Below are 27,576 nucleotides of genomic sequence, written 5' to 3'. Positions count from 1 at the left end.
AGAGGTCTTACGATCAGAACACTTAGCTGTGTGCCCAAGATAGCCCAATTTATATATAAGTGGTCAGATTGGGGTTGGGAATTTATGTTCCTCCACCACAATACAGTGTGACCAGCTGTACTTCAAATCTAAAAAGGACGGTCCAAAAGGGGACAAATTCCCAGCAATGACACTCAGCGTTTCCCAAACTAGTCTGATCCTAAGAATTACCTAAGGGAGCTTGTATTTTTATATATTCCCTAGGTCTCACCTTCCTGGGAAATAACAAATGCCCCAGGTGATTCTTAGGAACAGACAAGTTTGGGAGATGCTAAGTAACAAAGTCTTCAGAAAACCTAAAACCCAAAACATTAATTTACTTAACTGCAATCTCCTAGTCATTTTTAAGAGCTGGGGTGGAGCTCCTTGAAGTAATTTATCCCTACAAGAAGAAAAGGAATGGAAAAAAAAAAAGAAAAACCCTCTAGAGATCAATCAGCAGCCAGTCAAATAAAAATGCTGCCTCTCCTTTCTTCCTGATTTCCTATGGATTTTTACAGTCTCTCACTCTGGATTAAGTAATATCTTCTCAGTATAGGTTATGTGGCTCCTGTCAAAACAAAGCCCATCCCCACACTCAGAGGCTCAGTAACATGCTACTAATTTGGAGTCGTTGCTAATTAAGGAACTGAATACAGTAATGGAAGCAGTAAGATAATAAGAAACTAAAAGCCTTGGCTTTCAGCTGGGAGAGGTTGAGGATTTCAAATTCAAACCACCTGAGTTCAAATCCCAGCCCTACCACTTACTAGATGGAACATGGGTAAATTAATGACCCTCTCTGAGCCTCATTTTCAAAAGGGACTAATAATACCTTCTTTGCAGTTATTCTAAGGAAAGGTGAGATAATGAAGGTGGTGGCCTGGCACTATCAGGCTCTTGACAAATGTTTGTCAATAAATAATTAAACAAGAGTGAATTTATAGCCCAGTAAGAGAGGGATTATACCAATAATATGGAGCCAGCTGTTAATAAATATATATATGAAATATTAAAAGAGAGAGTCACAGAACAAAGCACTGATTTAAGCTATATGTGGAAAAATAGGCCCTTGTCAGTATATAGTGGATTGAACTGCAATTTGGCTCTCTGGATATGTTGTTTTTAAATGGGGGTGGAGGGGTGGGAGAGGCAGCATCAATGTGCTGATTTTAAGTATTAGATGTCCTGGGAGTTGTAAGAATTGAACTCAGGTTCCAGAAATGAGAGCAGACTACAAATTGTCACACCAGCTCAAAGGCTGGAAAACTAGGGAGCAGAGTGGTGGTGGTAGCGGTAGGGTTTGTAGGTTACATTAATGAAAGAATGCCCTACAACTTAGAAAGTGCTTTAAATGATTTCCCTTTACTAAGAAACAGATGACATAATAAAAAGAGAATTTTGATAAAAGGTGCAGGGGCGTGAGGTGGGGGACACCAGGGAAGGACACAAGCCACCAAGCTAGAGTCCAGGGTCATGCAGAGAACAATCTTGCCTAAGAAGTGAGGAGTAGAGACCATAAAAAGAAGGGCAGAACTGACAGTGAAAACTGGGCTAGTCACCGAGAGTTGCTAGATTAATGACTTAAGGTTTAAGCATGCCCTAAACCAAGCTTGGGGCCATAACAGACATGACCTCCTTTCTCCACTAAGCTTGAAGAAGTCATAGAATCTTTAAGAGGCACTGCTAATCAGCACATTTATGCAATGGGTAAAACTTTTAATATCCAGGAAAGTTCTCTTGAATTCTTTAGTTAAGAATATGAAAGACCCACAGAGACTTATAGGCATCATGTCTTGAGTTCAAATCCTAATTCTGCATGACTTTGGGCAAGTCATTTAACCTTTGTGAATCCATCCCTTTGTCTGGAAATACTTGCATCTCAAAGGATTTGCAAGGATTAAATGAAATTACCTGTGAAAACTACCTAAGGCTGAAAAGGCATTCAACAGCATTTGCTTCTCTACCACTCAAAACAAACAAAAACAAAAAAATAAACTTTACATTATGGTGAATCCAACGTCTTGACGAGTGTGGGGTTCTGAAAGCTGGTAGACAACTTGTCTATGTGGGAAAATAAACTCTGAAACTAAGAGTAGCTCTGCATTGTTGATGAGTATGCCAGATTTTACTGCTGTAGGATCTAGACCCACAGCTTGATAGGAGGATACAAAGACCTATGTGAGCCAAAGTTCTTAAAACTGAACACTGTTCTTTATCTCCCACCTTCTCTGATAAGCCAAATCTCTTAAGCTTCTATTGTTTCTCTTCGCGGTTACCAGAGTGAAAGCATTCTACATTTTAAATCCTAGTTCTGAAGAGAGTTAAGTGCATGGTAGGATTCCTAGATATTTATCCTGCAGATATTCTTACACAAGTGCACAAAGACACCTCTACAAGGACATGGTCATTGCAGCCTTATCTAGAATGGCAACGCCCTGCAAGCAGCTAAATGCTTGTCAGTTAAATAAATGGTGGTCCACTTAAACTATGGAATGTTATGCAGTCATGAAGAAAGGAGGCAGTAAATCAATATATAATGATACAAAACAATAGCTAAGTTATATTCCTGAATTTTAAAAGATGCAGAATAGAGTGGCATATTAAAACATTAGGTAAATGAAAAGGGCTATTTATACAATGAATGCCTATGTACGCATATCTCTGGAAAGTTACCAAGAAGTTGCTAAAGGTGGCTGCCTTTGAGGAAGGAGATTGTAGATGGAATGAGTGAGACATATTTTTCAGGGTTTATACTTGTATACTATGTAGCTTTTTTTAAACCATGTGCTTGTTTTTAAATTTTTAATCAATAATATTGAGATCCATGGTAATAACAAAGATAATAATTACTACAGTAGGTATAGCCCAAATTTAGTTGGTTACCTATTATGTATCACAGGGGCTTTCCTGGCATCATCTCTCAATCATCCTCTGAGGTGGGGGTTACTATCCCATTATTGACCTGAGAAAACTAAGACTCAAAGAGTTTAAATAACACATCCAAATCCACACAGTGAGTAAGGAGCAGAGCCTGGATTTGAAACTGGTTTTGGCGGACTCCAAATCCTGGTTTCTTTTTTTTTTTTTTCTAAACTGCACTGGGGCAGAGACTGCAGGTTGTGCATCAAAATACATATCCTCTTCTTCCTGGACACAATATCAGGCTACATTTCCCAGTCTCCCTAGCAGTTAAGTGTGACCATGTGCTTAAGTTCCAGCCAATGGAATGGAGACAGAAGTGGTAAATGCCACTTCCAGGACTCACATAGGAAAACCTCTTGCATGTGCTCCTCCATGCTCTTTCCTCTTCTGCTACCTGGCTGTGGGTGATGCCCAGTGTCTCACGGGGATGGCAGAGTCACAGGTAGAAAGATCTTGGGCCCCTGAATGATGCCCCACCAAAATGAATAACTTCACCTGAGTTGTTACAAGGGCAAGGAATAGGCTGCCATTATGATAAACCATTACATATGTAACAGTTGTTACAACTGTTTAGCTTACTCAAATGAATACACACAGTGAACAAAGAAAACCAAGACCAAGAAGTGTAAAAACCCCCTTTGTGTTCAACAGTCAATCACTGAGCCAGATACTGTTCTAGGGGCTAGGAATGCAGAGATGAATAAGATGTTCCCTCTCTGTGCAGTAGGGAGGCTCCCTATATATTTGAGCTCTATCACTTCAGGCTATGTCAAAGACATTTCAAAGCAGAGGGAACATGCCTAAGTTTTCATGTGTTTACTACTAGTCAGCCAGGGTTTCAGGACAGAGGACAGGAGAGGCTAGAAGGGCTGGGACTCTGAGGGCAGAGGTCTGGTCACTCTCTCAGGTAAGGGTAGGTGACAACCCCCTGCTGGCCAGCCCCAGAGAAGAGACAGCAGCATGAACCCCTCTTCCAAGACAAAAGCAGGCTTTTCTGGCAGGAGACCAAAGGATGGAGAAAGAGAAAATAGGAGCGGACTTGCTCCCTCAGGTATCATGTCTAGCTGAGGCCACATTCTCACTTTCTTCCAGACTATACTCTCTTCCTGAGCACCTACTCTAGGCCAGGCACTAGAGAATCACACACACACACACACACACACACACACACCATCTGTGTCTTCAAATTGCTCAGGGTTTAGTGAGAGACACGGTCCATAAGCAAATCACTGTCACTCATGGAAAGCAACATATGAAGCAAGGGATACACCGAGTGCTCTGACAACACAGAAAGAAGTGGCTACTTGTGCAGGGAGGGGAAAGCTTTATGGCAGAGCTCATAACTGAGCTGGATATTAAAAGTTCAACCAGCAGGCAATGGGGGAAACAAAAGCTATTCCCAGTCGAGACCTCGGTGTAAGCAAAGGTTGGCACACAACTAACCGGGGGTTTTGGGATACCACATAACTGAGGGTAGTGCAAGGAGGGGAGAGCCTGGGGGTGAGGCTGACTAGGAAGCAAGAGGGTGATGTCAAGGGCCTTGGGTGCTTTGCCAGGATGTGAGCAGGGATTCTGAGTGTGAGAACATCAACGCCACCACGCTCCTACCATCTCATCCCTTCAACTCTGTGGACAATGCCATCATCCAAAGTCTCCTTTTAAATGAGACACCCCAAGGAGGAATCACAACTTAATTCTCTGATAACTTGCTCACTGCTACCTGACAAAGGACTCAGGGTGCATTCAAACTATCTTCAAGTAGGGCCATGTGTCTCTGAGGGGACAGATGAGTGGAGGAGAGGGAGGAACGATAGGAAGAAAAGCAATGAGAGGGCGGCAGAAACGCCAGCACCCCCCTCCTCAGTGTAAGAACCTTATACTGTTTAGCCTACTCAGATGAATACACACAGTGAACAAAGTGTATTCACCGGGCAGCAAGTGCAGCGCCGTTGCCAGGACTTGGGGGCAAACAGAGGGGTTGTGCCATCAGAGAGTGTATGATTTAAATGGACACAGGCTGCCGACCTCCATACCATTCTTGCTTGGCACGAAAGCAAAGCATCGCTTGTCGCACAGAGAAGAGACTCCACAGGAGGGCAGCATAGCGTTGTGGAAGGAGCAGGTGCCTACGATTGGAGACTAAGGACCAAGAGTTCAGTTCCTCCCCTAACTGGCTTACGTCTGGGCACTCCATTTCCTCACCTACAAAACCGGCAGCACAGTCTCTGCTTATCAGTGTGGCTGGAAGTATGAAGAAAGAAAACCAGTGCCAAATCTTCTAACCAGTGCCTGGCTCAGGGCAGACCCTGGCTGATAGTGTGTTCCCTTTCCCTCAGGAAGAAGGCATATGTGTGAATAGCCTCTTTATTATTTTATTTCCATACGGCTGAATTTGATTTCACTCTGCATCTTCCTCCTCAATGAGGTTGAAATATATCATTGGTTACTTAATGGCCCTTCAAGCAATGAGGCCTTTATTAAATAGCAGCATGATACCCAGGCGATGAGATGCAAGTGGCACACAAATCTCTCCCTGCTGCTTTGGTGAAGACAGCTCTCAGCTGCCCCCTGGGCCTCCATCTCGCTCTGCCTGGAAGGTGGACTTGGAGATGGGCCTCCATGCTGGAAGCCTGGCGACACCACTTTGGGCCTCTCCCCCTTGAGAAAGGAGAGCAGTGGTCCCTAGAGAGGAGAGACACCGGGAAGCCATTCCCTCCCCAGCACTGACCCCTTCCTCCGGAAGCCCCAGCCCTAGGTGTAGCATGGGACGGATAAGAAGGTGCTTGACTTGGCATCAACAAAGACCTGAGTTTGAGTTCTGGCTTTCCCACTTTCAAACCGTGTGACTAGGGACACATCCTTTGGTCAGTTCAGGCCTCAGTTACCTGGTCTGGAAAGTAGAGCTAATGCTATATGCCCTGGTCACCTCAGAGGTTTGTGAGAGGCTTGGTGAGCCTCATTCTGCATCAAGGGTTTGTGAATGCTATTTTGCTAGTGAGCGCACATTGACACAGTCACAGAGTATCATTTCAGTGCTTACCAGATATTAAAGAGTGAGGAGGAGCAATTCTCCCTGTCTTCAAGGAGGGTTTCCCTACTTTTAGCTCACCAACCCAACACCTGAATACACTCCATACCACAGTCAGAGGGGTCCTTCTAATACATAAATCTGATTTTTCACACACACATAGACACCTACTTAAAACCTTCCAGTATAGGCTGGGTGTGGTGGCACATGCCTATAGTCCCAGCTACTTGGAAGGCTGAGGTGGAAGGAGGAAGATTGCTTGAACCCAGGAGTTTAAGCCTAGCCTGGGCAACATAGCAAGACCTCTATCTCTAAAATAGAATTTTTAAAAAAAGACGCCTTCCAAAGGATCCCAGAGTTCTCCCTTGCAGCTCGTCCCTGTATCTCTTGGCTCCTGCAGACCTCTCAGATCTGTTTCCATCACTCTTCTCCCACATCCTGTGCTCCAGCCAGAGGAAAACGTTTGCAGTTCCTCGAGCGCCTGTGTTCTAGATTGCCACCATGCCACCATACATGGTGAGCCCTGTCAGGATAGTTTTCCTACCCCTCCCACCAAACCTTGCTTACCATTCATGCTCCAGACTCAGCAAGGTGGCCCTTCCTAGAGGAGGCCTCTCTGAACCCCAGTCCTGAGCCATGTGCCCATCCTCCTCCTTCCCCCTAACACTGCACTCCTGGACCCTGGATCCTAATATGCAGAGAGTGGGCTCCCTGAGAGAAGCAACCCACAGGGTGTTATTTCTTTGTCTGTCCCGTGCTTGGCAGGGTCCATGGCACAACATAACGACTCAAGAAAAGTTTGTAGAGTGAATGAAAACTTGATTCAGACAATATTTATCAAAATCTGATCATATCGTATGTCAGGCATTGTGCACTGGAGCATGAGAATTCAGTCATAAATGGACAGATGTGATACTTGCACTAGTTGAATTTAAAATCTGGTGAGAAAGAAAAAAAGTAAGCAAGCAGTAACAATAAAGCCAATTGATACCATGTCAGGGGCCATGAGAGCACAATGAAACAGCATGGAACCACGTTGGAAAGGGTGGAACAGGGATGGCTTCTTGGAGAAAGTGAGGCTTAAGTTGTGCTGTGAAGACAGACCAAGCTGCAGGCAGGAGGAACAAGCAACAGTCTATCTAAAAATAGAAACACCTCACCAATATGGAATACAGCTATCTCACTTATCCAGAAAGAAGTGACCCCCCCCAGAAGATTGCTTAACAGCCACCTAATTTAGTCACTAAAATATGTCAAAAAGACTGTGAATCCAACTTGCCTGTGAGCCCCTCATTTACACAAGCCTCTCTCAGTACCTCCAAGCTGACCTCATCTTGTCCCCTCTACCTCCCCCACACTTGTGCCTACTTCTCCTAGAACTTTCAGCAACCCACAACATGTCTGCCCCCCTGTGACTGGGGCCTCCAAGGCCACCCGTGTGGCTTCTTAGGTCATGCACAAGAGTTCTAGGATGCTGTTCACCGGTAGGCATCTTTAACACATTGGGATTGTTTTATAATTATATTTTAACACCACAACAAATGGACTATTCATGATAACAAGTATGAATTATTACTTAAGGTTTACCTATTGTCACCATGAAAATGCTTGTGGGCCAGGTTCAGTGGCTCAGCCTGTAATCCCAGCACTTTGGGAGGCTGAGGCGAGTGGATTGCCTGAGCCCAAGGGTTTGAGACCAGCCTGGACAACTTGGCAGGACCTCATCTCTGCGATAACTCAAAAATTAGCCGGGCATGGTAGCGCATGCCTGTAGTTCCGGCTACTTGGAAGGTTGAGGTGGAAGGATCGCCAGAGCCCAGCAGATCAAGACTCCAACTCAAAAAAAAAAAAAGAAAGAAAGAAAGAAAAGAAACTGCTTGTGATCTCTGAGGGAATTCTGTGTATTAGAAAGTGTTTTAAAGTATTTTTTTTTTAAATCCTTGTCAAGTTAAACTAGAAATTGAGAAATATTCTCATTTGGAAAATAAACATCAGATGATTTTATACTTGGGTGATTTTATATTTATCATGAGCATTTTCTGGCAGATAGCAGTTGAGTGTCTTATTCTAATAAATCAATATGTATTATTCCCCTTTGACAAATTCAATAATCAAAAGATCTTGTTGATCTAATTGTAACTAGAATTGCCTGTGTTTCTAAATAGGGATCTGCTTTTACATCTGATAAATGATTGGATTGGTGAGTACCTTACTTTTTTTTTTTTTTAATCCCTCATGGGTTTTAGTGCACTGGCTAAATTGCAGTTCAATCATCTGATATTCGTTACTATACCAGGATATTTCTGATTTCTGCGTTCAAATCAGCAAATACTCCATTAAGATACTATGTAATATTATTTAATAACTAATATTTATCATTGATAATCCATCATTGTAACAAATTTGCTATTCATATATAAATAGCATAATGACTAATTGTTTTTCTCGAGGAGGGACACCTTTTTCTAATTCACACAAAAGGACAGGATGAACAAGTAGTGGCCCTGGTTCAAGGGCGGGGATGGTGTCTGACAGTGTCTTTATCCTCCGTGCCTTGCACAGACCTTGGGACATAGTAAGCACTCAACACATTTGTTGAGTGAGTAGTAAAAACCTTCCAGGTCTCTGAATCTAAAATTGTATCTTTAAGCTTTATTTTTACCATACTTTCTAGGAACACTTCTGCACATTCTAATTGAGTAGTATTGCAGAAGCTTTTAGAGCAATAGCTCTTATTGACCAGTTGAAACTTATTAAACTGTCACACTGTGGACCATTGGCCTCTCCCTTCATTCCCTAGATGCAGAGCACTTTTTCCGAGAACACCACCTTTTAGGAGTAAGAAGTTTTCACAGCTATAACACACCATCAGAAGAACATCTTTGCAACCTGCCTAGAGAGCCATAAAGTTTAGTAATTTCTGGGAAGACATTATAAAAATCCAGTAAGATGGTAAGGCTTTATTATAAGTAGTCTCAAACAGAGCCCAAGACTCCTTAAGAAAGGAATAAGTGCACAGGCTAAAGAAAGCTATGTTATCATGGAAAGTAAACCCTGCCAAGACCTTAGGCTTCCAGGGGCTTACAAACAGCTGGCTCTCCATTTCTGGCTTAGGCTTTGCAATGCCAGAGACAGACATGACTTCACTGCCTGGAATCCCTTCATGTCATATCATTTCCCTTTAAGGAAAACAGTCACTTTGAAGACAGCGAAAAAAACAAAAATAAAAAACCCCCAGCACTAGAACCATTACTGATTCCACAGTTCAATTCCATCGGCATTTGTGAATGCCTTCTCTGTGCCAGGCACTGGAGTACTCAAAGATGAAAAGGACAGGCTCCCTGTGACTGAATATCTTATAATCTAGGGGAAGAAACAGACCATCTCAATCAATAACCTTCCTCACCCACACCATCCTGTCTGTCCCAGGTGGCATTGCCTCTTCCCTGCGGTCTACAATAGCATCCTAACTCACCTCTCCACCACTATTCTTTAAGCCCCCCTCCAAAGGGCAACCAGAGTGAAAAAGACAAGTGGGCTTTTTAAAAAGACACCGGGCTCGGTGGCTCAGCCTGTAATCCCGGGCCTTTGGGAGGCTGAGGTGAGTGGATTGCCTGAGACTGCGGGTTCGAGATTCGCCTGGGCAACTTGGCGAGACCTCATCTCTACAATAAATCAAAATTAGCCGGGCATGGTAGTGCGCGCCTGTAGTTCCAGCTACTTGGAAGGCTGAGGCGGAAGGATCGCTGGAGCCCAGCAGGTCGAGGCTGCGGTGGCTGGGAGCGGCCACTGCACTCCAGTCTGGGTGACAGAGTGAGACTCCAACTCAAAAAAAAAAAAAAGACAAATGTAACTATCTTGTTCCCTGTACATTTAGGCAATTGTCTGGCCTCTGCCTGTGGTCTGGCCCCTGAAGGCTTTCTGGCAATGCAAGGATCAGATTGGAAACTCCATACCAAGCCAGGCCCTCTGTTTTGTCTTGGTCTTTTTCTCAGGAAGGGGAAATTAAAAGAAAAAAGTCTCTCCTCAGAATGTCTAACCATAATACCTTCCTGATGCAATTCTGAAGTCAGAATTCCTACTATGCCTATACTTGAAAAAGTCTAATACCAAAAAATTTAGTTTTAAGTGTTCTGGGTTAGTAGAGCCCTCTGAGGCATCTGCACAAGATGAAACTCAGGTCCCAAAGAATTATCAGAGACTAAAGTTCTGAAAGAATATGAGCTCACAATCAAATAAAGGCCCAACATCTAAACCAAAATTCCAAAAAAGGAGAAGAGAAAGATTGAATGAAAGACAATACTGAAAGAGAAATGGATGAGAATTTTCCAGAACTGATAAAAGATACCAAACCTCAGAGACAAGAATTCCCACAAATCCCAAGAAGGATAAAAAAGAAATCTTCACCTAGAAATGTCTTGGTGACAGCAAAGACATTTAAGACAAAGAAGTTTTTAAAGCAGTCAGAAAGAAAGACACTTTACTAGCAAAACAAAACGTTAAAGTGAGAGTTGACTTCTCTACCGCAAAAATGGAAAAGCGATGAGGGCAAAATTAAGGTCATCTTGGACAAATAAAAGCTGACAGGGTTTATTACAAATCATATTTCACTGAAGGAACTTCTTAAAAATTACTTACAAGAGAAAAAAAAAATCATCCCACAAGGATTCCAGGTTGTAAAATAGAACAGTGAACAAAGCAAATGGCAAATGTGGGTAAATCTAAAAGACACTCAAACTGTGTAAAACAATAAGAATGTCTAATTAAAATATTGCACAGCAAAAGCATGCAAGTCAGAGGAATGTGGCCAAAATGAAAAAGCATCCTAAGATTCTTGTGTTGTTAAGAAGAGAATAAAGATGCTAACTTTAGACTTTTAAAATTAAACACACATTTTAATTTTCTAGGCTAATCACTAGAAGAATAAAAATAAAATGTATGACTTCCAGACTAGTACAGGGAGAAAATGGAAAAAGAAACAAAAACTTTAAGACATGAAATCCACAATCATAGAGGGGAATGTTAACAAAACTATTCAATTAGTAGAATAATAGATGTGTCTGAACTAATAGATCAGACAGAATTTGGAGCTATAAAAAGTATATAATACAGTGTATAAATTAATCTAATGTACACATGTAAAATATTACATCCAATAACTAAAGAATGCACATTCTCTTCAAGCATACAGGAGACATTTGCAAAAACTGACCCTATAAAGCAAAAAAATGAAAAGAGAAAAGAGAAGAAGAAGGACAAAGGGTAGGAGGGAAGAAGGAGAGAAAAAAGTGAAAAAAATAATGCAGTTAAGTTAGAAATTAATAACAAGATAAATAGAAATAACCTCATATGTTTACAATTTTTAAAAAATAAACACAAATCTAAATAAGCCATGGGTCAAAAAAGAAATCCCCATGAAATGTAAAATACATAGAATTAAAAAGTGATTTTTAAAATGCTACATAACAAAACCTGTGAGTGTAGCTAAAACAGTAGTTAGAGGCAAGTTTGTATCTTGAATGCTTTTATTAGCAAAGAATCCAATTTAGTGTTGGAAAAAGAACAACAAAATAAACATCAAATTTCTCAAAGAACTAAAAGTAGATCTATCATTTGATCCAGCAATCCCACTACTAGGTATTCACCCAAAGGAACAGAGGTCTTTATATTAAAAAGAGACCTGCACTGGCATGTTCATCACAGCACAATTCACAGTTGCAAAGATGTGTAATCAGTCTAAATGCCCATCAACTGACCAATAGATAATGAAAATGTGATATACACACATAGCGTACACAAACCATGGAATACTCTTCAGCCATCAAAAACAATGAAATAAGGTCATTTGCACCAACTTGGATGGAATTGGAAACCATCGTCCTAAGTGAACTAACACAGGAACAGAAAACCAAATAACACATGTTCTCACTCACAAGTGGGAGCTAAACTAGGATCTGCAAAGGTATAGAGAATGGTATAATGAACATTGAAGACTCAGAAATGGGAGGAGGAAAAGGGGTGGAGGGACAAAAAAATCACCTATTAGGTACAGTGGGCACAGGCAGGAGGAGTGTTGGGTACTCTTAAAGCCCAGACTTTTTCACCACTATACAATACAACCATGTAACCAAAAACTATTTGTACCCCCAAAGCTATTCAAATAAATAAACAAATAAGTAAGGTTGAGGTATTAAAGTTTCCAACTTAAAAAACAAACAAACAAACAAACAAACGCCAGGCTTAGTGGCTCAGCCTGTAATCCCACGCTTTTGGGAGGCTGAGGTGAGTAGATTGCTGGGCCCACGGGTTCAAGACCCGCCTGGGCAACTTGGCGAGACCTCATCTCTACAATAAATCAAAAATTAGCCGGGTATGGTAGCGCGCGCCTGTAGTTCCAGCCACTTGGATGGCTGAGGCGGAAGGATCGCCGGAGCCCAGCAGGTTGGGGCTGCAGTGGCTGGGAGCGGCCACTGCACTCCAGTATGGGCGACAGAGCAAGACTCCAACTCAAAAACAACAACAACAACAACAACAACAACTCTGGGCAACTTGGTGAGACCTTGTCACTACAATAAATCACAAATAAACTAGCCAGGCTTGGTGGCATGTGTCTGTAGTTCCAGCTACTTGGAAGGCTGAGGTGGAAGGATCGCCTAAGCCCAGCAGGTTGCAGCTGCGATGGCTGTGAGAGTGCCACTGCACTCCAGCCTGGGCAACAAGAGTGAGACTCCAACTCAAAAGAAAAAAAAAAAAAAAACCAAAAGTAGAAGAAATAATACAGAGAAGAAAGTCATGAATTAGGAAAAGAGATACAATGGAGATGACCAATAAAGTCAAAAGTTGCTTCTTTGAAAAAAATAACCAAATGGAGATATGTATAAAATACTCTAAGTGAAAGGGGACTTCGCCTAGCCTAGGGTGTTTTGGAGGAGAGTCAGGGAAGATTTATGGAAAGGATGAGCCAAGAGCTGATTCTTGAAAGATATCTCAAAGTTAGCCAAAGAAAGGGAGGGAGAATCCAAGAAGGAAAAGCATGAACAAAGGCAGAGCAGGATGGCACAGCATGAAGGCTCAAGAGAAGCACGTGCTGTGTGGTGTCAGAAGTGCAGGAAGTTCAAGTCAGGAATATTGGAAGCAAGTCTAGAGAAGGTTAGGGCCAGGTGTCAATTCAAAAAATATGTTCAACTGAATTTCTTACTATATCCCAGGCATTATAGGCTAAGTACTTTACATGATTGTATCTTTTTTTTTTTTTTTTTGAGTTGGAGTCTCACTCTGTCACCCAGACTGGAGGGCAGTGGCCGTTCCCAGCCACCGCGGCCTCGCCTGTTAGGCTCCGGCGATCCTTCCGCCTCAGCCTTCCAAGTAGCTGGAACTACAGGCGTGGGCTACCACGCCCGGCTGATTTTTTGATTTATTGTAGAGACAGGTCTCGCCAAGTTGCCCAGGCAGGTCTCGAAGCCGCAGGCTCAGGCAATCCACTCACCTCAGCCTCCCAAAGGCGCGGGATAACAGGCTGAGCCACTGAGCCCGGCTCGATTGTATCTTTTTATGCTGGCAACAATTTCATAAAATATGGTTGTATCGTGTCTGTTTTATAGATAAAGAAACTGAGGCTCAGAGCAGAATATGCCAAAAGTTCATTTGTAGTTTCAAACTCCTATCTGTAAGGGCCCAAACCCCATGCTTTCAGCCACCGTAACATAATTCATCTCAGGTGCTGGAAAGCTTCATATAGAGTCTTTGTAAAGAGTCTGAACTTTATTTTTCAGACAAATATTCAAAATTCCTCCCCAAATCAAAACTCATTAAGAGGTGCAACCAGGTTGTATACCACTGTATGCAACCATAAAAGGATTGCATTAGCCACAGGTGTCCATGGAGTTGGTATACCAGTAACAGGCAATGTTGCAATGCCAAATTAAAGGGACATGGAATTTATTTCAGCCCCTGAAGCATAGTTCCAATTACTACCTAGAAAGCAAATACTGTTCAATGATGAGCCTTGGATGAGTTTATTACAATTTTTAACAGCTTTATTGAAGTATAATTTGCATACCATACAATTCACCCTTTAGAAGTGTACAATTCAATGGATTTTAGCATATGTGTAGAGTTGTGTCACCAATACCACAATCAATTTTAGGACATTTTCATCACCCCAAAAAGAAATCCCAAACCCACTAGCAGTCACTCCCTACTCTCCCCACTCAAATCCTCCCCCACATCTTGCTCTAGGCAACCACTAATCTACTTTCTGTCTCTATAGATTTCCCTACTCTGAATATCTCATATAAATGAAACCACACAATATGTGGTCTTTTGTGCTTGACTCCTTGAACTTAGCATAATGTTTTCAAGGTTCATCCCTGTTGTAGCACATGTCAGTACTTCATTCCTTTTTATGGCTGAGTAACACTCCACTCTCTGGATATACCACATTTCATCCATCAGTTGATTGACATTTGGATTGTTTCCACTCTTTAGCCATTGTAAAAAGTGGCACTATGAACATTAGTTTTCATTTCTCTTCAGTATATATCAGGAGTGAATTGCTAGGATGGTAGCTCCATGTTCAATATTTGAGAAACTGTCACACGGTTTTTATTTATTTATTTATTTATTTATTTATTTATTTATTTATTTTGAGTTGGAGTCTCTGTTGCTCAGGTTGGAGTGGAGTGGCATGGCTCACGGCCACCGCAGCCTCAGGCTGCTGGGCTCAGGTGCTCTTTCCGCCTCAGCCTTAAGTAGCTGGAACTACAGGCATGCACCACCATGCCTGGCTAATTTTTTGATTTATTGTAGAGAGGAGGTCTCACCAAGTAGTCTGGCCTGGTCTCGAACCTATGGGCTCAAGCAATCCTCTCACCTCGGCCTCCCAAAGTACTGGGATTATAGGCATGAGGCACCATGCCCAGCTTCAAACTGTTTTTCAAAATGGCTGTACCATTTTACATTCCTACCAGGAGTGGATGAGGGTTCCACTTCCTCCACATCCCCACCAGCATGAACTATCTGCTTATTTATTATAGATATCCTAACAGGCATGAAGTGGGATTTCATTGCAGTTGATTTTTATTTCCCTAATGGCTAATGATGGCATATGACATTCCAACACAGATCTTAATGTATTTCCATTTTTAAAGACTGACAAAACCTAAGAAATACCCTACCAAACTTTCAGCAGTTTTATTGCTTGTGTATGAAACGCTTAAGCCTTACCCTAAGGGTAGATTGGGCATGATTGGGTAAGGAGTTAGAAGTAGGGAGAAGGTCAAAGACGGAGAGAAAGGCAAGCTTGTTTACTGAATATATTATTTGGAAATTAAGAATGTATTAAATTACATTTTGATATGGCTGTTTCAATTTAGATGTCATGACTACACCAAAATAGCCGCATCAAAATGCCCTGCTCTGAACTCTTCACTGATGATTAGAATTAAGTATTTGGTGGAGACAGGAACCACAGTTTGGAGAAGATCCATTTATTTCACTCGCTTCTCCAAGAGTTATCATTATATGCTTCAAAAGGACGTATTTATAGGAACCCTCACACCCTTTTGGAAAGCAATTTGGCCATACCTTCCAAAAGCCTTAAAATGTACATGCTCTGTGACCCAATTTCATTTATGGAAAGATCTTAAGAAAATAATATGAAGTATAGGAAAGAAGCACTCTGGAACAATTTTAACAAAGCACTCAATCTAAACATTTAATGACAGGAAAATAAATAATGAAACACATCCCACTGAATGAGATATTTTGCAGCAATTAGAAAGACATTTATAAAAAACTGTATAGCAAATAAAAATGTTTAAATTATAATGTGGGCATTAATGTTAATGATATAATGAAATTATACCAGCTTTGCAAAACATAAAAATATGTGCCCAGAAGAAATACTGCAAAGAAACACTTCAGAGTAAAAACAGTCATTGCATCTCAATAGTATGACTATAAATGTTTTTAAAATGTTTTTTCCAAATTTTTAAGCAGTGTACAAGAATTACTTATATAAGTGAGAAATGTGCTTTTTAAGTAAAACTAACATCCAGGCTCAAAGCCCAGGCCTGCACTAGAGAACTTATGTAAACACTACCTTCCGATGGTCTTATTTCCAAGGAGCCAGGAAGCCACACTCTCTTCAGGTGGGTGGTACAGTCCACTGGCACAAGAACTGGCCTGAAAGCCAGGTGAGCCAGCTTTCAGTTCCAAGTTGTATGTCTCTTAACACCTCTGAAGGGTAGAAGAGTTGAAGCAGAACAAAAACTGACCGCATACTGATCACCATACACATTACAGACGTGATTAAAATGGGACAGCAATCCATAAGCATCATGATACCCCATGTGATAGTAAGTGGTAGGGATTCAAACTCAAACCTAATGCTCTCTCACACTGACATCTGTAAACAGAAATAATGAAATATACACTACTTACTGCACAAAGTGAAAGTCAAGTTAGAGAAATGTGTGTGAAAGTTCCATATAAAATATCCAGTTCCATGGAAAAGTAAGACTTCAAGGCTTTCAACACATCCTGATAATTCACTAGACGTTTCCTAGCACCTGAAGGTAGAATTGTGTTCTTCTGTTGTCTTATGCTAACAAGTCAGTAATAATTAAGGATTGTTTTTAGTGAATGAGAAGAAAAATGTTTTAATTATAATAATATAGATCATACAAGGCAAATGATGTTAGATGCCTAAATAAAAAATAGGAAAAACATTTACAACACATATATGATAAAAAGTAGCTATCCATAATATTTACAAAGCAATAAGAAGAACCATAAACAAAACATAACCCAAAAGATGAGTGAACAAAACATACATTCAGTCATTTCACAAATGAAGCAATACAAATGGCAAGCAAATACAAAAAAATAAACTTATGCAAAAGCTCAACCTTGTTGACAATCAGAACTAGAAATTAAAAGAACATGTTTGTACCTATCAGCTTGTCAAGACTTAAAAAATTAATAATACACAGTATTGGAGACGATATGAGACGGCAGGCAGTTTCAAACATTGCTGGATCAACTTGAAAGTAACAATCAAAATATAAAGCGCATATGCCCTTTGACCCAACAATTCTGAGGAGTTTATCCTACAGAAGTATTTGCACAAATACATACTTAAAATGTCTAAACAGTGACGTTTACTGCACCACTCTTTTTAATAACAAAGAAAAAACATAAAAACATATTCATCAATAAATTGTGATACATCTATAAAATGAACTCTTAGATTGTTATTAAAATGAAATGAAGCTATACATACCAACAAAGAAAGATACATGAGGTACTGCCAAAAAAGCAGCTGCCGGACACAACTACAGCATTTTGAAAATAAAATACAAATTGCTTATATTTACACTTATATACAACATACATCTCGCATCTCTACATGCGATTCATACCGCAGTGGCCCGAACAGCCTGCTTCTCCTCTTTACACCCTCCCGGTGGGACTGCACAGCCCCAGCCCCTCTAAGGTTAGCCACGGCCATGTAACTTGCTTTGATGGATAAAATGTGGACAGAAGTGATGCATCACTTCTGGGTAGAAGTGTTCAAAGCCAGTGCAAATTCATCACGTGTCCTCCCTCAGTGACTCAGGGAAGCAGGGGCCACAGTGCAAGCCTGGGTCTTTCAATAGTCAAGATGAGGAGAGGCCCCTGCCCTCCCCAACTCCCACCAACCCCCGCTGAACCTGTAGCATGAGCAAGAAACAAGCTTTTGTTGTATTAAGTCACCATTTTGTGGTTTTTGTTAGTATAGCACGATTTAGCCATTCAGATTCATACAAGAACAAGAAAAAATCTGGACAGATACGTATCAAACTCTAATCTTGGTGTTACTTCTAAGGATAGAATTAGAGGGGAATAAGGAAAGATGGGGGATGCAGGCAGGAATTTTCAGTTTTTATTTTATATTCTTGGGAATTGTATACATTTTTATAAGCACATATTGCTTCTGGAATTTGGACAAAGGTATCTGTAAATAAGATGTCCAGAAAACTGTCCATTGTTGCTTTTTAAAATTCCAATAAACCACAGTGTGACACAATAATAAATAAAAGCTCCCTGTGAATTTATATGGAATAAAATATGAAAACTGGCCTTCATAAGAGCTCTAGGCAGATGTACTGAAGGGCCCTTATTTAAAAACCAAAACTATACCCAGGGAAGACCACACAGAAGATAAACTGTCCATTCTCCTAGCTTCAAGAAGGATGAGAAGATTTTATTCTGATGACAGAGGCAGATGGGAAAAGGGAAGGAGCTGCCAGAAATGTCTGCTAAGATTTACAAAGCATTTAGAAAAATTACTAGATAATGGTTAAAAAATACCCAGGGAAACAAACATGTACACAAATGCTGCAGAAGCAGCTGTCAAGGCAAGGCACAGTTTGATGTGTGAGAGAAGGAGAGATGTTAGTATTCCACCTGGAATACAGAAATATGACAAATTGTTCTCTCCAGCAAAATAATAACCTTTGTGGAGGAATCTCAGGGCCATGACTCGGCTTCAGAGAAGTGACCACAGAAAAAGAGAGGTTCAAAGTTAATGAAAGCAATAGCAAGCTTATTTGCCTGTTCACACCATCAATTTTTTCTGTTATAAAATTTAATCAAGATGTCACAGAAAATCATCAGAGGAAAAGCCAAACCAATAGGAATTCTTATTTTAAAGTACCAGGCACTTTAAAGATTTTCTGACTTAATGCTCATGACAACCCTAGCAGGTATTTTATGCTCATTCTTAGAGATGAGGAGAAGCCTGTGGCTCGGAGAGGTAAAGCAACTTGTTCAGGGTCACAGAGTCACTATGTGACAGTGTTAAGGCTCAAACCCACATCTGGCTGTGGTCTTCCCAGAACCACTGAGAGGACTGCCTAGGAATGAAAAGAAAGAGCAAAGACGGCAGCCCAGGAAATCTGTATCTTTACCACACAGCTGATGGGCACTTTCATGTACAACAGCCTCAGTTCTTCCCATGAAACAGTCACCATATTTGTTTTGTGAACCCAGAGTCAAAGTATTGATGCCACTCAAATAGCTGAAATGAGTTTCCCAAGGTGATGTATAAAATTAATACACCAAAGTATAAAGATACGCACCAGGTCCAGAACGGAAACTCTAAAACATTCAATAAGACTTACAAAACCTTAAAAGTATAATTGATTTCACATTGAATCAGGGTTATTTAAAAATTTTTAAATCCAGACTACATCAAGTTGACATTCACCCAAAATGTAGTTGGTCCCTTATCCTGCAGCCATCTTTGAGGGTTTTTGTTATCTGCTGTGTCCCAAGAGCCCAAATATAGCCTGGCACAAAGCAGTTCTCAAAATATTTGTTACATGAGTCAAATAAGCTGATCATATCTGTTCTGATTAACTAGGAACCTATATATGCAGACTAAATGCTATAATAAATTTTCACCTAGTTGAAAAAATAGAACATGGAATCAACCATGTTGCCCATTGAAGCTGGACTGGATTTTTAAAATGTGGTACATATACACAATGAAATATTATGCAGTCATAAAGAAGGACAAACATATGGACTTCGCAGCAACTTGGATGGATTTAGAGTTGATCATATTCAGTGAACAGAAACAGAGAACAGAGTACCATAGGTTCTCATTCATAAGCGGATCTTGAACAACTATAATACTGTAAGAAAGGGATTGGTAGTAGTGGGAAACTGTCAGGGGAGGGGGGGTTGGATTGGCAGTTGAGGGAAACTGCTAGAGGAGGGAAGGGCATACCTCATCAACAACGGTACCTGCATAATCAATATTTGTATACCTAACCCTGAATTATAATATAACCACATCTTTATAAGAAAAAAAAGAAAAAATAGATCAGATAATCAATATCTACAATTACCCAGAAGAAGGAAAAGAATCAACATTAGCTGAATACCTACAGTGTGCCAAGCACTGGGTTAAGGCAATTTACAGACACTCCTTCATTTAATCTCACAAAAATCTTGTGAGATGGGCATCACTAACCCATTGCTTACAGTCTAAGAAATCGAGTCTCAGAGAAGGTCTGTATTTGGAACACAACCAGTTTAGTCACACAAGCAATTAGAGGCAAGGATTTTAACCCACACCTGTCTGATTTCTTTCTTTTCTTTTCTTTTTTTTTTTTTTTTTTTTTAGTTGGAGTCTCCCTCTCTCGCCCAGACTGGAGTGCAGTGGCCGCTCCCAGCCACTGCAGCCTTGACCTGCTGGGCTCCGGTGATCCTTCCGCCTCAGCCTTCCAAGTAGCCGGAATTACAGGCATGCGCTACCACAGCCGGCTGATCTTTTGATTTATTGTAGAGATGAGGTCTCACTGCCCAGGCGGGTTTCGAACCCGCAGGCTCAGGCAATCCACTGTCTGATTTCAAAGTCCAAGTTAACTACACGATATACTTTTCCTTTAGAGAAGGCACTTAAACAGTGGCTCGCTACTTTTACAATATGTTCAAGAATAGATTTAAAAGAAAAATAGGCTGGGCGCGGTGGCTCATGCCTGCAATCCCAGCTCTTTGGGAGACTGAGACAAGAGGACTGCTTGACCCCAAGAGTTCAAGACCAGCCTGAGCAACATAGTGAGACCTTGTCTCTACAAAAAATTTTTTAAAAATTAGTTGGTCATGGTGGTGCATATCTGTAATCCCAGCTGTTCAGGAGGCCGAGGTGGAAGGATCTCCTGAGTCCAAGAGGTCAAGGCTTTGGTGAGCCATGACCATGCCACTGCACTCCAGCCTGGGAGACACCATGAGACTTTGACTCAAAAAAAAAAAAAAAAAGGAAAAAGGAGAAGGAAGGAAAGGAGGAAAGAAAGAAAAATAAATTTCAACCCAAGGAAACTGATTGAAAAACAAGAAAAAAGCCAGGCTCGGTGGCTCAGCCTGTAATCCTGCGCCTTTGGGAGGCTGAGGTGAGTGGATTGCCTGAGCCCACGGGTTCGAGACCCGCCTGGGCAGCGAGACCTCATCTCTACAATAAATCAAAAAATCAGCCAGGCGTGGTAGTGCGTGCCTGTTATTCCGGCTACTCGGCAGGCTGAGGCGGAAGGATCATTGGAGCCCAGCAAGCAAGGCTGCGGTGACCAGGAGTGGCCACTGCACTCCAGTCTGGGCGACCGAGTGAGACTCCAACTCAAAAAAAAAAAAGAAAAACAAGAGAAAAATAAAATGAATGATTGAATTTTCACATTTAAACTTCTACTGATATAAAATCAGAATCCAAACACTAGCAAAATTAAGGTACAATACACAGTGTATGTTTTATAACATAGAAAACAGCTTAGCAATTACAACAACTGCAAATTTTTTTTAATTTGTAGTAGTTATAGAACTTGAGTATGAACCCCTGGAATACATTGTCTGTGAAAGGACTGTTTAAGGAATTAGTGTGGATTCAGGAAGCTATTATATGTATTGTATTGTTCAAATAACGGTGGTAGTAAATTGTGATTTTTATGTTATGACAAGCTTAACTTGCAAAGAAAAAATTTCAATGGATTAGATGTTAAAATAACATATTTGTAGAAGGAGAACATTTGATGAAATAGGGTATATACTGCTCTTAAAAATAATGCCATTTTCAAAAAATGGGAAGCAAAGCATAATAACTATCATTGAAACAAGAAAGGCAGGGAAGGTTAAACTATCCAATTTTTCATTTTATACTCTGCCTTCTTTCAAAAGGAATCTGAGATGGAGAGATTCAAATAGCAGGCTCACATGCCATGGAGAAATAAGGCAACTCAGCTAGTCAAATGGCACAGGCATTGCATCTCCTCTGTGGGCAGCAGCAAGATAGATTTGGAAGGCGCTGGCACCAAATTCTCCCTCTGCCAGGCAGGATATATTTCAACGTGTTTTATTTTGAGTCTTATTTGCACTATTGCTCTCCTGGTTCTGAGTGACTTCACTGTTACTTGAGTTATGGGTCAGATGAGGAGTGGGTAGGTTAAGAAATGGAGAGTTATAAAACAAACCTAAAATTGGGCCTTGGAGCAAAACAGACCACTACTTGAACCCTGACTCCCTCACTTACTTGCTGTGTCTACCTCAGTTTCTTCGATTCTCATCTGAGGAATAATAATGATGATGACAATAATGATAATAATAGAATAACTCCTTGCAGAATGGTTTTTAGCAACGGGTTAGCAAAGAAGATGGTATAGGATTGAAAACTGGCAACAGGCCCTGGACAACTGTATGACCTTGGGTGACCCTGTACCAACCTCTCTCAAAACCTCATTCCCTCATCTGTAAATCAGAAGTGATAAGATAGTCTATTTCAGAGGGCTGCTGGGAGGATTAGATAAAATAATGCATAGTAAATGCTCACTAAAATTTTCAGTGAGCATAAAACACAGTACAATGCCTAGCACATAACAGACATTTAATAAACAGTAGCTGATGTTATACAAGTTGTAAGTAGAACAATACAGTAAGTGTACATATATTCTTTAAAAAAAGGCTGGATACATTTCAGAAAACAATACATGAGTTGGAGTCTCTGAAACAAAGAGCTCATACTGTAACAGATTTATGCAAACTATCATTAACAAAGGACAGGGACTTATGCAAACTGTCATCAACAAAGTCCTGCTATCAAATCTCTCAGAGTCCTCATTCATGTTAGCTGGTGTCCATGGCACCGCTGGGTACACATACACAACCTGCATCTCCAAGGAGGGCAGCTTATAACAAAAGTGGCATCTATTCTCTATGGTATCTTTCCTCTAAGGTTTTCTTTAGTGAGGGTAGCAAAATGACAAAATAATTGGAAGAGGACCATATGATTCCATAAACATTGAACATCTACTGTGAGCCAGGAATGCTGCCTGGCTTTCATGTTGCAGCTTCAGTGATGACTCTGTAAACATGACTTAGCTATCCAAGAATAACTTCAGTCTTGTCTACAAGTTTACAGAACTAGCATCTGTGAATTTTCCCTTTGAGAAACAAATTTAACATTGTGGACACAGTTAAATTAGACCTGACCAGAATGGATATGACTGAAAACTATCCAAAAACTGGCATGGTTCATTTGGGACTGAAGGAGCGTGGGCAAAGGAGGCTAGTCTATATATGGCAAGCAGTCTGTGAGCAAATACAGTCAGCAGCACAAGCTTCCTGGAATGGCCTTCAGCATGTGCCAGGACCTGGGCTCCTTCTTCATCCCTCTCTGCTTTCCCACACACTCCCTAAGCTGCCATCATCCCATCCTGCATATAAAACCTAGTCTACACTCCCTGTCTTCATTCCTACTCTGTATAGAACGCCCTTGACCCCCTCACCACCCAGACTGGACTGTTACTGTCTATTTGCAGTTCTGTCTCTCCACCTTGGAGTTCCTGGAGGACAGGGGGCATGTTCTATTCACATCTACAACTCCCCACCTCAGGTTCTGCTAAAACAGCACAGAACTGAAGCCTGGCTTCAAAGAGAGTACCTGTTTCAAACCCTTACTATCTGTGTGACTTGGGCAAGTTAACTTGGGTAAGTGTACTTAAATGTTCTCATCTGTAAGATGGACACAATAAGGCACTTACTTTACTGGGTTGTTGGGAGAATCAAATAATAGTATATCTGCAAAGCATTTAAAACAGCACCTGGTACAGAGTAAGAGCTATAAAAGGCTTTATCATCATGGTTGTCACTCTTGTTGTTAAATGTATGTGCAATAAAGAAAAGTAAAAAAGGAAGGGAGATTGCGTGCCCTGCAACCGAGCAAACTTCTGAATTCACAGGCTGGCTGAGTGTGGTCCTGTCAAGTGGACCATGTTATACAGTTCCTCACTACACACCCACAAGAGGAGACGGAGCTCTCAATCTAGTTGGTGTTCATGTCTCTGTTTCTTACCTGGGCTACCCACCCACTCCTGTCAAACCAGCCAGTTGGGTACTCCCAAGCCCTGCAGTAGCAATACAGCATGACATGCAAGAGACATTGATGTCCAATCCCTTGCACCACAGTCCCCAGAAGTTTCTTCTCTAAAACACCAGTGCTGGGAATTAGAGATGATCTCATCCAACATCACCCCCATACCAGATGGGGAAACACAGGCCTAGAGAGGTTGTGTGTCTGCATTTTGTTAGTACCAGGGTTTTATATATGTATATATAAAATATATATATAAAAGATAAAATATATATATATATTACTTTTCATGCAGTCAACTTTGTAGGAGGTACTAAGAATACCATAGTCATAGTTTAAAGCAGGAAGAAACTTGAAAGTTTATCTACTCTGGCACTTCTCAAACTCCACATTCTAGGATGTCAAGATGAGATGTGAGCTCTAATGCAAGCATTCCATCATTCGTTTGATGAATATTTATTGAGCCTACAATGTGTTATGTATTAGGGACACAATTCAGACACCAACCCCGCCCTCAAGACCTCACAGACTAATGGAAAGAGTGACATTAAGTAAATAATCACACATCTAATACTAGAATCTTATTGTGAGTGAATTATGATTTTTTTTAACCTTAATCTTTTTACTGTTTTTAGAGATGGGGTCTCACTCTGTTGCCCATGCTGAAGTATAGTGGCATGATCATATCTCACTGCAGCCTCAAACTCCAGGGCTCAAACAATCTTTCTGCCTCAACCTCCCAAGTAGCTGGGACTACAGGCATGCGCCACCATACCCAGTGAACTATGTTTTAAAATGTACTAAAATAAGCATCTCTATCTACATGCCAATATGCTTTTCGAGTGGGAGAAAAAAGGCAGGGTTGGGGGTAGAGGATACAGTTACAGGTAGTGCCCTGGAAACTGCCTGCATCACTAGGTTGCCCAGTGCAAGGGTCTCATGTAGATTAGCATTACCACTATGTGGCTGCAACAACAGAGAGACTGGGAACCACTGAACTAAGTACTACCTACCCCACTGTACAGATAAGCAAACTGAGGCCTGAAGAGTTAAGCACACTTGCCAAAAGTAGCACAGCTGATAAAAGTAAGGACCTTAAAATTCTGTACCTACTCACACCGCCTTCCTCCCTAAAACAAGCCCAGATCCCACAGTGTGCCACATGATCATGTCTGCAGCCTGGTCTCTCACCACTTCACCTCCCACTCTTTGATGCATTCATACTGAACTACAGGCAAAGCCCCGAATAGACCTCTTCTTGGCCCACGCCACTCCCTCTACCAGGGATCCAAAGTCCACAGCCCCTAAATAACTCCAGTTCATTTTCAGTACTCAGGGCTCAACAGGGGGTTCTCTCCTCCAGGAAGTCCTTCCTGGGGCACCCCTTCTCTTCCTCCCAGCACTTACACCTTCACATAGAAAGAGAAAAACACTCATCACGTAATGTATTCATTCATTCAACAAATATTTATTGAACAGCTTCTATGTGCCAAGCACCTGCAGGTACAGCAGTAAACAAAACAAAGCATCTGCCCTCATGGAGCTTACATTCTAAGGAGGGAAAAAACAGACAGTAAGCAAACAGTACATCATACAATGCCAGGTGGAGTTTAGTGCTATGAAAAAAAATAAAGAAGAGCAAGGGCTAGAGACTGCAGGGGGATCACTGGGGAATCTCTCTGGGAGACAGCATTTGGTCAGAAATCTGAAGATGTGACAGTAAACCATACAAATAACTGGGAAAGGAGCATTCCAGGAAGTGGCAGCAATAGCCCTGTAACCACTGCAATTATTTCTCTACTGTGTTTTGTTCCCTGTTGAGCTATTAGGTCCTTGAGGACAAGGGTCACATCTTAAGCATGTTTGAGTCCCAGGGCCCAGCATAGAACTTGCCATCTCCATAGGGGACATTTACAGAATGGGTGAATGGACCTGGGCTGGGATGTATGAGTCCATTTGGACCCATCTCTCCTGGCAAACAAGATCTAGCCTGCTTCATGTCTCTCCCACAGGGCTAAGCTAAGCACAGGCCCTACTTGGGCCAGTTGGCCTAGCCTGACTCCATGGCCTGGTTTGAGCTGATACATTTCCTCTTCATTAGGACCATGGCACTGACAAGTTGTCCAGTTTTACCTCGTCAGGTCCACATATCTCTGGCCTGGACCTGAGGCCCTGTCTAGAAACCCACACACTCTAGAACTGGGAACCCATCCTTGCTTTCCCCAGCATGAAAGTCCTTCTTTGAATCCCAAACCCCAAGGGTGGGGACCCGGACACCTGGAGTCAGACTTCACCAATGGCTAACGCTATCCACCTGGAAGTCTGTCTTGCCTGATCCTTAAACTTCCCTCACTAAATGACCCTTTCTTATTGGGACATCAATGCTCTGATCACATCAGTCCTGTCTGTGACCATCTCTGCATGTTCCAAGTTCATCAAGCCATTACTGTGTGTCTACCATAGTCAAGGACCAGGGTTAAGTACCCGAGTCCTCAAGATGTCTGCTGCAGGTCCCTCCTACCATCAGCAGACCATTTGGGGCTAAGTCTCCACACTTGGCTACTCTCAATCAAACTCCTGACACCCCTGAAAGCACATGAAATAACCTACACGCTGCAAATAAAGTCAAATGACTTAATCCACTCAGCCAACTGCAACAGAAACCTCTGGAGCCATCAGTGCCTCACCCTAGCCCCCGCCAGTCTAAAATAGGCTCAGGGATGAATAACTTGTCTTTGTTCACCCTTTCAACTACCACTTAATGACACGTGCTATATGTCAAGCCTTGGAATATAAAACACAGTGTCTGCACTGATGATGATAATGATGGTGGTGGTGGTGGTGGTGGTGGTGGTGGTGGTGGTCGTAGTGGTGGTGGTAGAGGAAAGGAGACAGAAGAGGGTGTTAAGATAGGCTACTATTTATGTTTTGCATGCATGTGCTATAAAACTCTAAGACATGAGTCTTCTAGTTGTTAGTATTAGAATCTAATACTAACAAAAGGATGAGACTGATATAATTGGCCTCACTCTACAGAGGTAATAGGCTTAAGAGGTGAGGCAATTTGCTCGAGGTCACACAGCTAAGTAGCAGGATGTAGTGAGACCCTAGGTCTGCCTCTAAAACACAAACTGTTAAGCCGCCCAAGAGTCACACAGTAAGTGCTAAAGAAATATAACTTCAATGAGGAAGTGAAAGAGGGAGACCCCTGGGCCCCAGGGACTCACAAGCTGATGGAGGAGACAGACATATAAACAACTACAATATGAGGAAGAAAGCGCTGATGGCTGGAAACATATAAAGAGCTGTAGGGGAGCAGAGGAGGGGGAGGCTAACTTGACCTAGAGGGGTCTGGGAAGCCTTCTTGGAGGAAGTGACTTTGGGGGCTTGGCCTTGAAGGATGAGCAGTTGCGGCTGACAAGCAGGCTCGAGAGTGGCGCACGGCAGGAGCTCAGCCCTCGCTGACCTGGCCTGGGCTGAACCGGGTCCTCTGAGGTCGTCCTGTCCACCCCCCTGTGCCCACGCGGCCGGGCCGGGCCTCACCTCCTTCCACTTGAGCTGGCGGATGCTGATCTTCAAGGCGTCCAGGGAGGTCCTGGCCTTGGAGCTGTCCACGGTGACCGGCCGCGGGGTGCCGCGCTCGCCGGGACGGCCGCCCGAGCTCCGCTTGCAGCTTCGGCCCTTGCTCCGGGGCTTCCCGTGC

The 27,576-nt window shown here is 41.9% G+C and overlaps 1 protein-coding gene across 1 annotated transcript in view; it reads right to left on the bottom strand.

Moving 5' to 3' along the window:
* Positions 1–27,576, bottom strand: part of TTLL11 (tubulin tyrosine ligase like 11) — a 269,699-nt gene that overhangs the window by 222,362 nt on the left and 19,761 nt on the right. The window contains exon 4 of the mRNA XM_021711721.1: positions 27,417–27,576. Within this exon, the coding sequence (XP_021567396.1) occupies positions 27,417–27,576 (160 nt within the window). The remainder of the gene's footprint in view (positions 1–27,416) is intronic.

Source organism: Carlito syrichta, unplaced genomic scaffold (assembly GCF_000164805.1).
Source record: "Carlito syrichta isolate Samal-C Ts95f unplaced genomic scaffold, Tarsius_syrichta-2.0.1 Scaffold302529, whole genome shotgun sequence".
NCBI lineage: Eukaryota > Metazoa > Chordata > Mammalia > Primates > Tarsiidae > Carlito > Carlito syrichta.
This window is presented reverse-complemented; position numbering and strand designations above follow the sequence as displayed.